General features: G+C 44.7%; 1 protein-coding gene across 1 annotated transcript in view; it reads left to right on the plus strand.

Annotated features, from left to right (window-relative positions):
- CPA6 (carboxypeptidase A6) overlaps nucleotides 1-16,618 on the plus strand; it is a 176,221-nt gene that overhangs the window by 131,443 nt on the left and 28,160 nt on the right. The window contains exons 3-4 of the mRNA XM_066578562.1: nucleotides 7,784-7,908; nucleotides 12,802-12,916. Of these exons, the coding sequence (XP_066434659.1) occupies nucleotides 7,784-7,908; nucleotides 12,802-12,916 (240 nt within the window). The remainder of the gene's footprint in view (nucleotides 1-7,783; nucleotides 7,909-12,801; nucleotides 12,917-16,618) is intronic.

Consider the following 16,618-nt stretch of genomic DNA (forward strand, 5'->3'; position numbering starts at 1 on the left):
TACTTTAAACTTTGTTAGGAGGTCCTTTGAATTCAAGATACCTAAATTCTTTGAAGACAGAATTGTGTGGTCTGTATTTAACTTCTCTTCAGGCTCTGAAAATATCCTGGACAATGCATCTACCTTGCCATTTCGGGAACCTGGACGGTAGAATACAATGAAATTTAATCTGGAGAAGAACAGGGCCCATCATGCCTGTCTTGTAGATATCCTCTTGGCAGAATGGAGGAATTGCTGAGAATTATGTAATGCAGCCTCTTTCACGGACGTCTACAGCATGGTGACCAGTAAGAGTGACTCACATAGTTTCCGTAAGCTATTACTGACCCTTTTACCATTTACATTATAAATGGTAGTCATCAGGAAAGAAAGTGTTTTTTTAGATGTGCCATATCTTTCAACGTATGCTTAGTACAAGATGTTGGCCAGAAAAAAGATCAGTACGAAGACTTCTTTCATTTGTGTTGGCTAAATTATCTATAATTCTATAGTTGGTTAAAGTTCCTGACAAAATGTCAGACATAACAGGAAAGGGCAAGAGCTTCATTTGTAATGTTATTATACAGGTGCCTGACCTTTACTGAAGTCAAATTTGCAAAGTAAAAAGCCAACATAGATAAAGTGCTCAGTATGTGGTCACCGCGGGCGCTGGGATTATCACAGAGCAGGACTAATTATCAGACTGACTAAGTCATCATAAGCAAAATGACTTGTTTCACAGTTTTAGACTTGTACTAATTGTACGGGCAGAGATGTATGAAATCGTGAATAGCTAATCTATAATTAGGACACCTATTGTAGATGAGGATATGTAGCCTGTGTATTGGCTTATTAGCTATTGTACAATGGTTTTATTCTCTACTGGGGCTTATTGGGTAGAACAGTAGCAGTTCTTCACTGTGTATACCAATCGCTTTCCTGTTAGTTTATTAGAAAGAACTGCCTAAGGGCTCATTAACCATTTCCAATCCAATTTGTATCCTGGTTTTGCTAGGGGGCTTACTCTTTTTCTGCCATTATACAATGGCGCTATATGCTGGCTAAAGCCAGTACTGCATGAGGTGACACGTTGGATAGGCTCCGACAGCAGAGAGGCTGGCAATATACAGTAAGAGAACCCCGATGGACGTCTTTCAGCATCAAAGCTATATAGCCTTAAATCATAATGTCTTCAGAGGTCAGACAGTGGATTGGAAAGGGTTAACATGGGCATATTTAGTCTCAGTCCGTGAATATGCAACATTTGTATGGACTAAAACTGTGCCTCTTCCCTATATATTTGGTCCTGTTTGTGGCATCACTGGTTGCCTTTGGGGCACACTTGGTCTTACATGTGGCTATTGTTCTATACCCCCTGTGGAACTAATCCTCTACTGTGGCGACCTACTTGTTTATCTTAAATACGGCTTTCTTTGTTAATATTTCTATGGTATTAGACTTTTGGGGTGTAATCTAGCTGCATGGGGGGTATTCTATGGCTAAGTTAGTTACAATATGTCATTCATAGATACAATCGTACAACACTGTAGTCTTAGGCCTTAGTCAGACGGGCGTTTTTTCGCGCGATTTGCACATTCGCATGCGTCCGGCGATTTTTAAAAACCATTGCTTTGCAATGGTATTGGACACATGAGCGCTTTTTATGCGCTCGTCCGATAAATTATAGAACAGAAATCGCAGATCGCACCTATCTGTGATCTGCGATTCCTGTTCTCTTCTCTATATGCGCTCAATGGGGCCGGCGGCAGCAGCGCCGACCCCATTGAGAACATATAGAAGACAAATCATTCTTCTCTGCCACAGCTGTTACAGCTGTGGCAAAGAACGATGTTTGTCCATTGAAAGCAATGGGCTGCCGGCGAGCGCAGGATGAATTGTCGGGAAGGGCTTAAATATATAAGCCCTTCCCTGCAATTCATCCAGAAATGTGTTAAAATAAAAAATATATATATACCCACCTGGTCCCGGCAGACGGAGTTCAGCGCGGCCGGCCTGCAGTGGGTTTGAAGGGGATGTGAGTCAGACCTGCCCCTGATTGGCTCAGCGCTGAGCCAATCAGAGGCAGGTCTCACTCACACCCATTCATGAATTCATGAATGGGTGTGAGTGAGTGCTGCCTCTGATTGGCTCAGCGCTGAGCCAATCAGGGGCAGGTCTGACTCACACCCCCTTCACACCCACTGCAGGCCGGCCGCGCTGAACTCCGTCTGCCAGGACCAGGTGAGTATATATATTTTTTTTATTTTTACACATTGCTGGATGAATTGCAGGGAAGGGCTTATATATTTAAGCCCTTCCCGACAATTCATCCCGCGCTCGCCCGCAGCGCATTGCTTTCAATGGAGTCGGCTGTATTGCCGGCTCCATTGAATTCAATGCGTTGGACAGCTCCGGCCCGTTTCTAATGAAACGCGGCTAGGAGCAGATTTTTCGGGCGATTTTTTTTGGCCCCGGTCACGTGATTTGTGGATGTGCATCTGTCATGCAATCCGCAAATTGCGCGAAAAAACGCCCGTGGGACTAAGGCCTTAGGAGGTTTTGGGCATTTTATGATTCCCATGACAGTCATATAGGGATAGGAATAGGATTCGTTTTGCCACTTTTGCAAAGGCGATATACAATCATAAATTATATAAACATCGACATTATGATTTGTATCTCTTATTTTATATGTATCTTTCATGTTGGGGGTATTATACCTTTTCATGGCACACCAGACTGTGTTGGCTTACATTGCACTCACAGCTAGCCAAATCTTTGATAGATATTGGGGCATCATAGGGATATTGTTTTTACATAAGGTTAAACATACCCAATTATATATTTATGAGAACTAGTTTTTGTCTAGTGAGTATTTACTCCTTTATCCCAACATGGGGTTTTGGTGTTACAACCTTGGAATTTTTTTGTCTAGTTGGTGGGGGGCCGTATCTGTATATGTAATAACAGAGGCATGAAATGCCTCTTGGGATACAATCCTGCCAGCTATAATTTTAGGAGTTCTACTTGCCTGGTTTTTGTTCTATGTGTGGAGCCATTGTTACCATGATACACCTGTTGCCATATGATGACATGATTAGCACATGTGTATATAATTTTCTCTATCAGATTTTCCTAGCGGACGTTGCGCTTCGTAGATAATTGGGGCATGTGCTTTTACTTTGACTAGGAAAGATAGCTGAGGAACTATCTTCTGGCTGGAATATGATGGCGGCTCCCATAGACTCCTATGGGAGCCTATGGTAGCTGCCAAAAAAGGGAGGTGGGAGGGAGTTTAGCAGCATGTCTGCTAAACTCCTACCCCCTTCCTTTCTCCTCTCGCCACTTGCTGGCTGGTTGTAATGGGAGGGGGCAGGATGGGGCGGGAGCTAGCTGCTAAGCTCCCGCCCCTCCCATTGCTGGCACCCGAAAAGGGGCAGGAGCATAGCACACTAGCCCCCGTGTCATCCCCTCCCCTTGCCAGAGCTAAACTCTCTCCCCATGCCCAATGGCAATCCGGGCTTGATGTATATGCGCCAGACCCGGGCTGATTTTAAATCCCCGACTGCTGAATACTACTCAGAGCAGTTCAGGAGAACTGCCGGCCAGACGCGGCTGAACTCCGGCTGCAGCGGAAAGGTGAGTATACATTTTTTTTTTATTTTTACACATTTTAGGATAATTTTCAGGTAAGGGCTTATATTTTCAAGCCCTTCCCGAAAATTCATCCCGCGCTCGCCGGCAGCCCATTGCTTTCAATGGAGCCGGCTGTATTGCCAGCTCCATTGAATTCAATGGTCAGTGCTCGTTTAATCGAGACTAGTACCGCGTGGTGCTCGTCTCGAGTAACGAGCATCTCGAGCACCCCAATACTCGAACGAGCATCAAACTCGGACGAGTATGCTCGCTCATCTCTAAAAGTTATCCATTATTTGTATTCATACATTAAACTGTGTAAATGCCAATAAAAACTGGAAAAAATTTTGACCAGTAGTGTATGTAATTTCAAAAAGAATTTCTGAGTAAAAGGCCAAGTAAATCCAAAATCCTGACAGGTCTTCTAGAAGAGACAGTAAGGTCTCACGCCCACGGCTGGGGCGGACTCCGCCAGCAGAATATCACAGCAGAATCCGACATGGCGCCCCACAAAGACCTCCTACTCACCTCTCCGGATCCCGACCTGTGCTAGCAGTGGAAGTATCGTGTGATGGACGTCTTCGATTGACTACAATGGAAGCCGGCCGTGCGTTTTTCAGTGGCAATTAGAACATTGAGCTTTTAGGTTCTATAGAACCTAATAGCTGCGGGATAATGCCGCCGATTTCCACTGCGTGCAACGCGGCAGAAACCCGTCCGTGGGCATTAAGCCTAAGAGTCCAGATTACTGCACCCACACATATTGACTGCAGTATAAGGCCAAGCTCATACGAGCATAACTCACAGCGTGCCGCTGCAAGAGATACGCGCAGCCAGTATGCAATGCACTATCTTGCCGTGTATGTGTGCATAATACAAGCCAAGATAGAACATGCTGCAACTTTTCTTGTACATGGATTTTGTGCAATTTGTGTGAGCGGTTACATGGCCGCCTATGGGAGATTGATACAGTATATTCCACGCTTGTGTTTTGCAATACTGTCATGCTCATGTTTGAGCACGGCCTATAGCTGTAAGTCACTGTGTGTGGTTGGGGACATTACTGTAGGACTCGCTCTATCTCTCCTAGGAATCTTTGCTTTTTACTCCATTCCACATCATATTAACCTCTATATCTCAGATATACTGCTCACAGATGAGGCAGCAGATATCACTTGACAGGTTCACATTAAGTACACTGAAAGAATAAAGCATAAGCGTGCATATTGCATAATTAATAATGTTTTCAAGGATATAATGTTGCTGCTTCTAGATCCTGGAGAGTTTATGCGTAGCCTGCTGACAAGGCTTGATCTTCAGTAAGAATGTGCCCAGGCTTCTCACAGCAAACGGCTTGTCAAGTCTGAGGTTTCTGCGTTGTAAGTCCAGTAAAGAATCACATCTGTAGTTCAGTGTAGCCACAAACAGACCGGTGACTGTGTGCTGTGGCTGGTGGTATAGGACACAGGTTCCAGGATACGATGCAGAAGATGGAGTTACAATATTATCACATTTTTATTTTAGAAAACAATGCAAGTGTTAGGCCTCATGCCCACGGCCGTGTCAGACTCCACCAACGGAAAATCGCAGCGCAGTCCGACACGGCACCCCGCATAGACCCCATACTCACCTCTCCAGATCTGCCACGAGAGTCCCGTCCGGCGAGCAGTGCAGCATTAACACTTACTGTAACATTAATCCTAATTATAACTAGTTAAGGGCTAATGCCAACGAACGGATTTCTGCCGCGTGAAACGTTATTCCGCAGCTGTTAGGCTCTATCGAACCTAATAGCTTTCTGCCTTGCAATGTTTACACTGCGGAATTCTCCCACGGAATTCTGCAGTGTGAAAGAAATCACAGCATGTTCTATTGCCGTGTGTGAGCACAGCAGAACTATCACATGATTACGCATCGCCTCCCACAGCGAACGCGTCACCGTCCACTGCTGGTGCGTAATGCGCTGCACTGCGCATGCACGGCAGCTCGCCGGATGGGACTCTCATGGCGGATCTGGAGAGGTGAGTATGGGGTCTTTGTGGGGCGCCGTTTCTGACTTTGCTGCAATATTCCACTGGTGGAGTCTGACACGGCCGTGGGCATGAGGCCTTAGGCTTCTGAATATTACTATATGCCTAATACAAAATAACACTTTGCGTGAAATAATCATAGTGTTGGCAACACTCGATATTAACAAGGTAACTCAAATTTCAGCAAATGGTAGCAGACCATTGAAAAGGCGAATTAACATTCACAGTCCATTAATAAAGGTATGCCCCTCCGTGCTTTGTGGTTTCTGGAAACAGTTTACCTAAACTCTACTGGTATATAGGTTTTCTGACTTGACCACAGTCAAAGTCTCAATAATACTTACTTTCTAGCTTGCTGAGCCTTAGATAAATCCCTATTGTTCATGTAACTAGTAGTGCAAAAGTGCAGCAGTCCTGCTTGCTAACCCCCCAATCATTAGTAGCGTGCACACCCATAGCTTTTTTTGAGGCCGGCCTCACTTACATCAATTGAATGGAAGTATTGTTGTTAGCCAGTTCTAGCAAATCTGGAGGCAGGAGCATTCCTTGACTATGGTTTCTGGAAATCGGTGTGGTTGTTCAGGTGTCTTCCTTGGAGTTGCAGACTCAGCATTGACTCCATCTGTTCAGCAGATCGTTGTGCCCTGGTGACAACTTCACTGAAAGTCGTTGCACCTCTGTACTAGTTCCTGAAGATCCTGGTGTTCTTCCAACAGCCTCTGGAGCTGCTCTCTGGTTTCAGCACTCCAGCAGCATCTCTAATCAGCCTACTGGACACCCATGGCTTGATGGATTTACTATATTTAATACAAGAAATTGGCATAAATTAAAGTGCAAATCTGATATTCTGTTTGAAGCACACAAATGGCCCACGATGCGCCACATCTAATTTAATAAAGCCTACAGGCTTTTTCGTGCACCACACTTTGACCCTTTTGCATGACCTTTGGTGGATGCATTTGGTGTCATTAGATTTGTTACATCCTCACCACTGCTGTAAAATCATAAAATTTGGGTTTGATACATTGATTGACTGTCAGGCCAGGTCAAAGCTCCTATGTTAAGTTTAGCAGTGCTGTTTTGCTTCAACCAACAGCGCTGCAAGGAAGGGTCAGGTGTTGCTTAGGGTCGTTCATATCAAGTACTTACCAGTCTGACTGTTGCCATGTTCCTAAAACGTGGAAGACCAAGTCGTGGATGGCGAACAGTCCAAGCCAAATCCTTGGCTTGACAGTTCTTAAAACATTTACAACCATTTTCCCAAACATTTTATGTTCGCTTAGCACTCATCAGGTCAATCTAGTTATGTTAAAAGACTTGAGCCCCTTAAAGGGATTCTGTCATCAGGTTCATACTACCTGAACAGCGGGCAGCATGAACCCAGGACACAGAAGTCTGTTGCCCCCATGGGTATAATATTCTAAAAACTTGCTGCATTACAAAATACTTACACTTTGTAGTTTGACTCAGAGCCAAGCTTCGAGTCACTGGGGTGGGCCACACTGGTCGCTTCCCACCCGTTGCATGTAGACATCTCTCTCCTTGCTTGTGTATAAGAGGACAGCTGTCAGTCTTCATGCAAAGGGCAAAGAGAGACTGACACAGCCTGCCCCCCTGACTTGGATTTCATCTCTGAATCAGACTTCAAAGCGTAAGTATTCTGAAACACCAATGGGGCAACAGACATCCCTATCGCCGGCTCACCGTACCCATGGTTTTGGCAGCATGAACCTGACGATAGAATCCCTTTAAGCGTATTAAAATGCTTGTATTAAAAACGTTTCCTCTAAGGGTATCTGGCCAAATGACACAAGGAAACATGATGCGGTTTTTACATTCTTGAACCAGTTGATTGGTTGAAAAGTATGAAGGAAGGCCTTATGCTACTAATACTCTTTTGGGGTCCAATAAGTTGTACATGAACTTGGCCTATGTTATAAGAATGCATTAATAGAGATATTTTGGAAAGGGGAGCGATTTTTTTTTATATCTCCCTAAGGCATATCAGCATGTCCTATACAGTGGTCAGTCCATGAGTGATATTGGTTCTCCATAATGGCAATACCATACAATGCATATGACTGTGTCCTTGTGTCCATCACATGAATATAATTTACAGGTTAGTTCCTGCACTGCAGGTTGATCTGTGGCAGCCCAGCAGTTTTGGGAACATCCTGAATAACACCATCACTGATGTCCACATATCCAATACGAGTGCCGATGCTCTGCTGACATACCTGAGACGAGCCAACGTAGAGCACAGGTAAGAATGTACGCACTTTTTGGAATTTCCCAAAAACTATATTAACTAAAACTAGGGTGCTGCTATCGCTACTTGTTAATTTTTGTATACGTACAAATAGACAGTCAGCAACATAACAAGACATTTCTCTCTAAATACCAAGCATCTCTGCCTCCCAGTATAAAGATAGACAGCAAAAACAATAGTGCCCCCTGGAGGCAGATCACAAAAGAATGAAAAGTTTTAAGAAATAATCAATATTAGAAATAAGTAAGTATTTCCTAAGAGAAAAAGGCAATATTTAGCTGCATCTGTTTATCATATGTAAGGATGTCAGTAGTATGTAGCCAGTTGTTTTATGCCAAAGCTGGACATACATATTTTGGTGCATTTAATATGCCTTTTTACATTGTCTGGTAAGCAGCTTTACTCCGATGCATACGCCTTTTTATGGCACTGCATCAGAAGCCTGGCATGGGAAGGTGTCTGATGACAGTCTGCCAATTGCTCTAATGGCGAGGATCGTAAAAAAATGAGATCCCTGCTGTTTAAGCCCTTTACATGCGACCGCAGCACAGAAGAGGCGGACAGAGAGAAGGGGCTCTCTTTGTCACCATCAGACCCCCATGATGTGATCACGGCATTCCGATGGGTGGCTACGCCACCAAGAGGCTTGAAGATAGCATTTGGGTTTGTCATCCATACCGTTCTATGGGGCTCAGCCTGAGGCTTGTTTCACATGAGTGCATATTGGCCAGCGTTTTCACGGCCAGCAAATATACGCTTCCATCAGAAGCTTTTGAATGGGCGCACAAATCTAACATTTGTGCACCCGTTTACACGGCATGGGGCCCGGTGCATATGCATTGAGCTCACCATGCCGTCGCAAATTTCCCCTCCCTCCCCAACACAGGCTTACCTGTCCTATCCTCCCCACTCATTCTTTGCAATGGAAGGGGGCAGGGCGGGGACGGAGCTAAACGCTGACCCGTCCCGCCTCCTCCCATTGGTGGCTATGGACAAGGGGCAGGGAGAGGGCGGGAGCTTATCCCCACCCCAGCCCCTTCCGATTGCAGATATACAGCGGGGAGGAGAAGAATGGTGAGCCTGCACAGGGGGAAGAGCCCATGCAGCGGCCGACGTATTCTGGCCTAAAACATAGTTCCAGGACTATCTTTTGGGCCTGACGTAAAAATGCCTGGCGCTATATTGGCCGGCTGGGTGCTTTTACGTCTCAGTAATGCGGCCATGTGATCTGCTGCATTGGAATCCAATGCATCAGATCACAGCATATATCAGCCGCCCGTGAAAACGGACGGCTGATATGCGCTCGTGTGAAAGATGCCTTAGGCTGAGCTTCATATACAATATAATGCAGTGCAATACTGCAGTATTGTAGTGTATTATACAAATTATCTAAAGTTATGAACTTCAAGTCCCACAAAATAAAAATATTTTTAAAAAGAGTTAAAAAGTACTCAAACCCCCACTTTAAAGGGGTTTTCCAGTGAAATACTATTGATGAGCTATCACCAGGATAGGTTATCAATAGTTGATCGGCCTGGGTCCGTTTGTCGGGACCTCGACCGATCAGCTGAGCTTGCCATGCTGTCAGCGCCGAAAATACACTGAGGTCGGTGCGGAAGCCTCCGCGCCCAACCCAGGCATAGTGGCTGTCGCTTGTAACTGCAGGCACGGCTCCCGTTGATTTCACTGGTCGGCAGCGCTTCCTTAGTTTTCACACAAATCCACCCTCTTTTCTCTTCAGCTCCGGGCTCCGAACCCTCATACACATCGGGTTTGCTTCACCCCTTTTCTATCTCATGGTCCTTTTTTAGACATTTTTAAATGAATGTGATTTTTAGCTGTGAATTTTGTATCAGAAGGGCTTCTTCACACGAGGATAAGTGCAACAATGCATGTGATAGCACGACTTTTTGCACAGTAAAGGTCACGGCATCACACTTTTTATTGTACTTTATGCGCTGTCGGGGACTGTTTGCATTGGTGCAGGACACACCCTTGCCCTTTTAAAGGGCTGTGCAGCCTTAATTAGTCCCCGGTGTGCTGATTTCCCTGAAAAATTACACAATTTATCGGGTGTGTATCAGGTGCACATTTGCGCACCCCTGTAGACTTCCATAATGCCTTTGGTGCGCAAATGCGCACCAAAATGGAGCATGTTGTGTTTTGTGTTTTTTGTGCGCATGCAATGCACATGCAAAAGCAAAGCCTATTGAAAACAATGGGTTCTATCCTCTGCGTATGGCTCATGCAAATTATGCGTGCGCAAACACACTTGTGTGACGAAGCGCTAATTCTGCCGCATTTCACTTAGTAATCTCCCACATTGGATATACCTGCTGAACACGACTCGCCCGCTGCTGCATGGAAATAATCACTGTTACATCTTGTTTCAGCTCTAACTGACAAAATACATTTATGAATAAAAGAACGTAAACCTAAGATATTCTAGCGCCATTTCCGCTCACATTTTACCTCCCGGGAAGGTTTATTGTTTATATTGAAGAAAACATTCGCTGAGACGCAGATTGAATTAACGCCAGTGAAATTGATTTATTGTATCCAGCGTCCCCACATGCTCGGCTTTTCCATTGAGTAATTAAACAAAGAACATACTTCAATTAGAAAGCAGCGTGATAGAAAGATGGTGGAAATAAATCGATTTATCTTTATGTGTTTGTGCAGGTATTCTGCTGAGTGGAGCACTCTACCATGCATCAGAAGGCCGGTGTAACGTTACATTCTCGGTTAGCTTATTTAAAAAAGCTGTAAAAATGAATTTATTGGATCTTGTATGACACCATTCAGATATTTCTGCTATTCTTTGCATGTCAGTTATTGCAGAAGCAAGTTCTAGAACCAAATGCATAGGTACCACTCAGGTCATAGATACCATACAGCTTCTACAGGTCCCATAAAGAGTGAGAGGTCCTGCTTAGGTTCCTGATCCTCATGGGTGGTCTGAACAATGACTCCTCCCTTCTATCTCACAACATGCTGTCTCACAGATATAAAAAGAGAACCTGCAGCTGCATCCCCCTCCTACCTATATACAGTACCTTTTATTCCACAATTATAGTTAGTTTTTATGATGGCTCATCATTGGTCTGTCAACAATTACATAAGCCTGCAGGTAGAAAAATGGGGAAAAAAATATTATTTCACTGTAATGAAGTATATTGTCAAATAAACTGACTTTTTAGACTAACATGGATAGCCTTATGAGTTTTCCTCAACCTACTACTGTGTTTCCCCAAAAATAAGACAGTGTCATATTAATTTTTGTTCAAAAAGGTTTAACTTTTTACATGTATACCTGCCTGGACACTATTTAAATTGACTTTTTTAATTAACTGTTAGCGGGGCTTAATTTTGGAGTAGGGCTTATATTTCAAGCATCCTAAAAAAGCCTGAAAAATCATTTCGCATCCTCAAAAATTCTGGAAAATCAGTCTTATTTTCAGGGTATGTCTTATTTTCAGGGAAACAGGGTAGGTACTCTCCCTAAGGAGAAATGATACCCTTCCTGACCCACGTCATAGACCTCTCACCAGCCAAGCCAGGAACCTACTGCACACTGGTGAGGGGCAATCACCCTGAAACAGCTGTCTGTGTATGGATTTTGGCTTTGGTTCACAATTTCCAAACATTGTTACAAGGCTTGTTAAAAAGTCTGACATTGATTTGCAGGAATGCTGACTTCAAATAGGTGGTGCTATGGAGATATTGTTCCATTTTGCCATTTGCATATTTCCCAGCAGAGCATGCATGGCCTTATAAGTCTCTTCAGTCTCCCTAAGGAGAAACAATACCCCTCCTGACCATAGTATACAAAAACTCAGTCAGCCCTGACTTCACTGCGCCATCCAGGCAAGGGGCAATCCTAGATGTTGGATGAAGTAAGTTCAAGCATGAAGCACGCCAGCATCAGGCAAGAATGGAATGAAGTGCAAAGCTTTATTTCCAGTTCAAGACACAAATTTCAAATAACGGAGCGCAGTTTTCTTCACTTCCACCGTTTTAGCTAAACAGTCTTGGTCATAGCCTGAGTGGAGCCATAGTGTAAGGCCTTAGTCACACGGGCGTTTTTTCCCGCAATTTGCGGATCGCATAATGGATGCGCATCCGCAAATCGCGTGACCGGGGCCGAAAAAAATCGCCCGAAAAAACTGCTCCTAGTCGCGTTTCAATAGAAACGGGCCGGAGCTGTCCAGCGCATTGAATTCAATGGAGCCGGCAATACAGCCGGCTCCATTGAAAGCAATGCGCTGCAGGCGATCTCACGATGAATTTTCGGGAAGGGCTTAAATATATAAGCCCTTCCCTGCAATTCATCCAGAAATGTGTAAAAATAAAAAAATATATATATACACTCACCTGGTCCCGGCAGACGGAGTTCAGCCGTGGCCGGCCGGCAGTTCTCCTGAACTGCTCTCTGTAGTATTCAGCAGCCGGGGATTTAAAATCCCCGCCTGCTGAATGAACTGCCTCTGATTGGTCACAGCCTGACCAATCAGAGGCAGCTCTCACTCACACCCATTCATGAATTCATGAATGGGTGTGAGTGAGAGCTGCCTCTGATTGGTCCCTGCGCTGAGCCAATCAGAGGCAGCACTCACTCACCGATAGTGCGATAGGTGCGATCTGCGATTTCTGTTCTATAATTTATCGGACGGGCGCATAAAAAGCGCTCATGTGTTCGATACCATTGCAAAGCAATGGTTTTATAAAAGCGCCGGACGTATGCGCATGCGCAAATCGCGCCAAAAAACGCCCGTCTGACTAAGGCCTAAAGGTGTAGTATAATTACACGCAGCCTACCAGCATTGCTAATTTGTGTATATGTGTATACTGCATAAGTATATACAGGGTGATTATCATTTGTTTCAGTATTCTAGTACAGAATTTGCAGAATGTGATTGAAGATCAGGATCATTCTAAATCTAGAAGGAAGCGACGATCACTGGCGAAATATGATTATGAAGATTATCATCTGCTGGAAGAGGTACGTTCCTGCCATAGTCAGCATGGAAGCTGGACTCATGAAAGTGTATCATCTAACTAAAGCCTACACACAACGTACAGAAGCATAAATATATAATAACGTGTTTCAGTCCACGTATTATTCCCAGTACTGTGCAGAGTACAGTGTAGACTGGCTTGAGAAGACAACCCACTAGAGACCGTTTTCCACCTTAACGAGGTTTTACGGTATTGCTTAAAGTTTTTATTTGACTCTATCCGCTCCTCTGAGCTCCATAAACTGAAGTTATGAACTCGTTGGAGCTGAAGCGCTAAATCCGTGGATGTGACTATTATTCTTGCTCTCCTTGATGTTTCCCCACTGTGCTGCTCTCATTCTGTGCAAAAGCCTATGTAGATGCATGCCGCAGTGACTTTCAGAGTGAACAGGGGAGGGATATCAAGGATGATGATTATAAGGGCCCCCTTCACACGAGCGTGTGTGCAAAAAGGCTTGCATGATGAATTATGCGCTTTTGCGCACATTTTCGCACCTATTACTACCCTTTATGCGCTCGCAGGGCCGGTTCACATGGACGCGGGGCACAACCCCATCGTGATTTTAAAGCTTAATGAGTTCCAGATGTGTTCTTGCTCCCGTGGAAATGCACTGTGCATTGAGTGTGCACTTGCGCACCTCCCATAGACTTCTATGGGGACCTTTGTGCACAAAAATAGAGCATGTTGCATTTTATTTTAATTTTCGCAAAAAAGGGCTAATAAGAATGAACCTATTTAAATCAATGAATTCTATTCTGTATGTATTGCGCATGCAAATAAGCTCGTTGTGAAGGGACTAGAGATGAGCGAGCATACTCCCTAAGGGCAATTACTCGAGCGAGCATTGCCCTTAGCGAGTACTTGCCCGCTTGGAAGTAAAGATTCAGCTGCCGGCGTGAAGGGGGGGGGGGAAGGAAGAGAGAGATCTCCCCTCCGTTCCCGCCGCTCCCCACCCCCCGCCGGCACCCGAATCTTTTCTTCCGAGCGGGCAGGTACTTGCTAAGGGCAATGCTCGCTCGAGTAATTGCCCTTAGCGAGTATGCTCGCTCATCTCTAGAAGGGACCCTTATAGCTACGACCCCAAATCCAGAGTTTCAGCTCTTATGAGACTATAGCTTCATTTTATGGCTCCCACAGGAGCTGACAGTTACCTTTAAACCACCTTACCCTATTTCTTTCTTCCGTCCCCACGTTTTCAAGAACTGTCTACATTCCCCATCGCCTATCATGGCCTGACTGTCCTCTGCTGCCGGTGAATGCGGCTGGATCTACTGTCATAGTAATGGCAAATACCGATTTGTCAAGTGACTAATGGGCTGTAAATGTGTCCTGTTGTGTTTTTGTCTACTCCGCTTTTGTTAATGCCATTGATCATAGAGGAATATTGACTATAACTTTCTCAGTCTGCATTCGCCTGCTGCTGTAACACAACAAGCAGAAAGCCGGTCTATAATACTCCAAGTGTCTGTCTGGTTCGAAGAGACCCAGGCGCAAGTCAACTTTATAGTCCTCAAAACTAGTGAAGGCCCTGTAATTGTAAGAAAAATTAGTATTCATTTATATGCTAAAAGAATATTGAAAATATTCAACAGTCTTGCTGAAAGTCTGTCCAATCTGCAGGCGGCGTGTCACACAGCAGGAGGGGCTCAGTCGATTGATACATAGTTTCATGGGAAAAAAATTAAGTATAACTTATTCATTGAACCTCTGCTTATTCTGGGCCTAGGAGTCCTGTGGGCGGTCCTATCACTTCTCTGTATCAGTGTGCATACAGAGATAGCTACCAATCACTGATAGCCCCGCCCACTGGACTCCTAAGCCAGGAATGAACACAGGTTTAATTTAATACATTGTCAGTGAGGGTTTATATACTCGGCATTTTAAAAGTTGCACATGAGATTATCGGGCAGCACTCGGACATCACATCTTCATTGGAATGGATGCTATTTCCATATAGTCTTCTGACATGTCGGTGTTAGTGAATACTTTTACTCTCTCTATAAAATATTTCTGGAACATCTCTCTTTAGAGCTCTGCATTGGGCTGTCCCTCAGTTACACCTCCTGGAAATGTATGAAGAAACTGACAATGAAATGTTACCATTCCTATTGATAATAGGGTCAATGGATCTGACACTGTTAGCACTCATAGGGCATGGTCAGAGTGTGTAAGGACACACTTCAGTAACAAGTAGAATGGTAACACCCAGTTGTCAATTGATTCATATATTTCCAGAAGAAATTATAGAGGAACCACAGAATGCAGAGCTAAACAGACAGATGCTTCAGAATTATTAGAGGATTATGGGGAATACAAGTACTAAAACAGACTTGTTGGGAGAGCTGTCTGGTCCTCGTTGACACAGGCGATTTTCCTGTCTGAGTTCAGTCTGATTCTGAGGGCTCTTTCACACAGGTGTTTTTTGCGCAAAATCGTGCTTAACTGCGTAAAAAAATAGCGTGAATGGACAATTTCCAGTAATTAAGTCCTGAACTTAAATAGTGGTAAAATTGCCTGTTCACACAATCGGGAGCTGTGTGATGTGTGTTATTCAGCTCCCATAGGAGTCAATTGAAACTCCTGCGTATTACGCACCACAGATAGGTCAGGTCTAGAGATGAGCGAACGTACTCGGATAAGCACTACTCGTCCGAGTAATGTGCCTTATCCGAGTACCGCTGTACTCGTCTTGAAAGATTCGGGACGCTCCGCTGCTGACAGGTGAGTCGCAGCGGGGAGCGGGGCAGAGCGGGCGGGAGAGAAGGAGAGAAAGATCTCCCCTCCGTTCCTCCCCGCTCTCCCCTGCAGCTCCCCGCTCCGCAGCGCGTCCCGAATCTTTCAAGACGAGTAGTGCTTATCCGAGTACATTCGCTCATCTCTAGTCAGGTCCTATCTCTTCACGCAGCACGGACCTTGTAGCCACACATGTCCTATCTTTTTAAGGTGCAAGTTTTTTGCACGTCTAAAATCCCTTCATCTGAACGTTGCTATAGGAAACCATTGGTTCCAGTAGATGCAATTTTTTTAACGCGCCTAGTCTGCGTGAAAACAACACCCATGTAAGAGAGCCCTGTGATGGACAAAACTCTCACACTAAAAAACTATACCTTTGAATCGTTTAACTCACACAAGCGACTTCTTTCGGACCGTTAGTCCAAATTAGAAAAATTGCTCTAATTCAAATTTAATGTGACCACTGGCTTGCACGTTTAGAGTGTGACTAGAGGCCAGAGTCCATACTATCAAGGTACTTGCGCCTTTTTTCTAGCACGGTTAACTCTAAGGCTGGGTTCACACAGAGTGGATTTGCTACGGAAATTCTGTGCGGAATTTCTCTGTGGCCGCTAATTCCACGATAAGCCAGCCATGTGGCCAATCCGTCGCAGCAAAGCCAGATTCCCCGGTCAGAGCATGTCTCCTCTCTATGGAAGCACTGGCCGCAACAGAAAAGCATGCGGACAGGCCGCTGCAAAACCCGCGGCTAGGTGTCGTGGGTTTTGAAACTGCACTTTCCCGGTGGAAATCTTGCAGTCCTTCGCTGCAGTAAAACGGCGAGATTTCCAGCGGGATTCCGTCCTGTGTGAATCTAATCTGCTATGCAACACATATATTAACATTTTATATAAGAAATGAGTCTTTAGCACCATGTAGATCATTTTTTTAACTTGATTGAACCGTGAGTGAC

The sequence above is a fragment of the Eleutherodactylus coqui genome, chromosome 9, assembly GCF_035609145.1.
Source record: "Eleutherodactylus coqui strain aEleCoq1 chromosome 9, aEleCoq1.hap1, whole genome shotgun sequence".
NCBI classification, from domain to species: domain Eukaryota; kingdom Metazoa; phylum Chordata; class Amphibia; order Anura; family Eleutherodactylidae; genus Eleutherodactylus; species Eleutherodactylus coqui.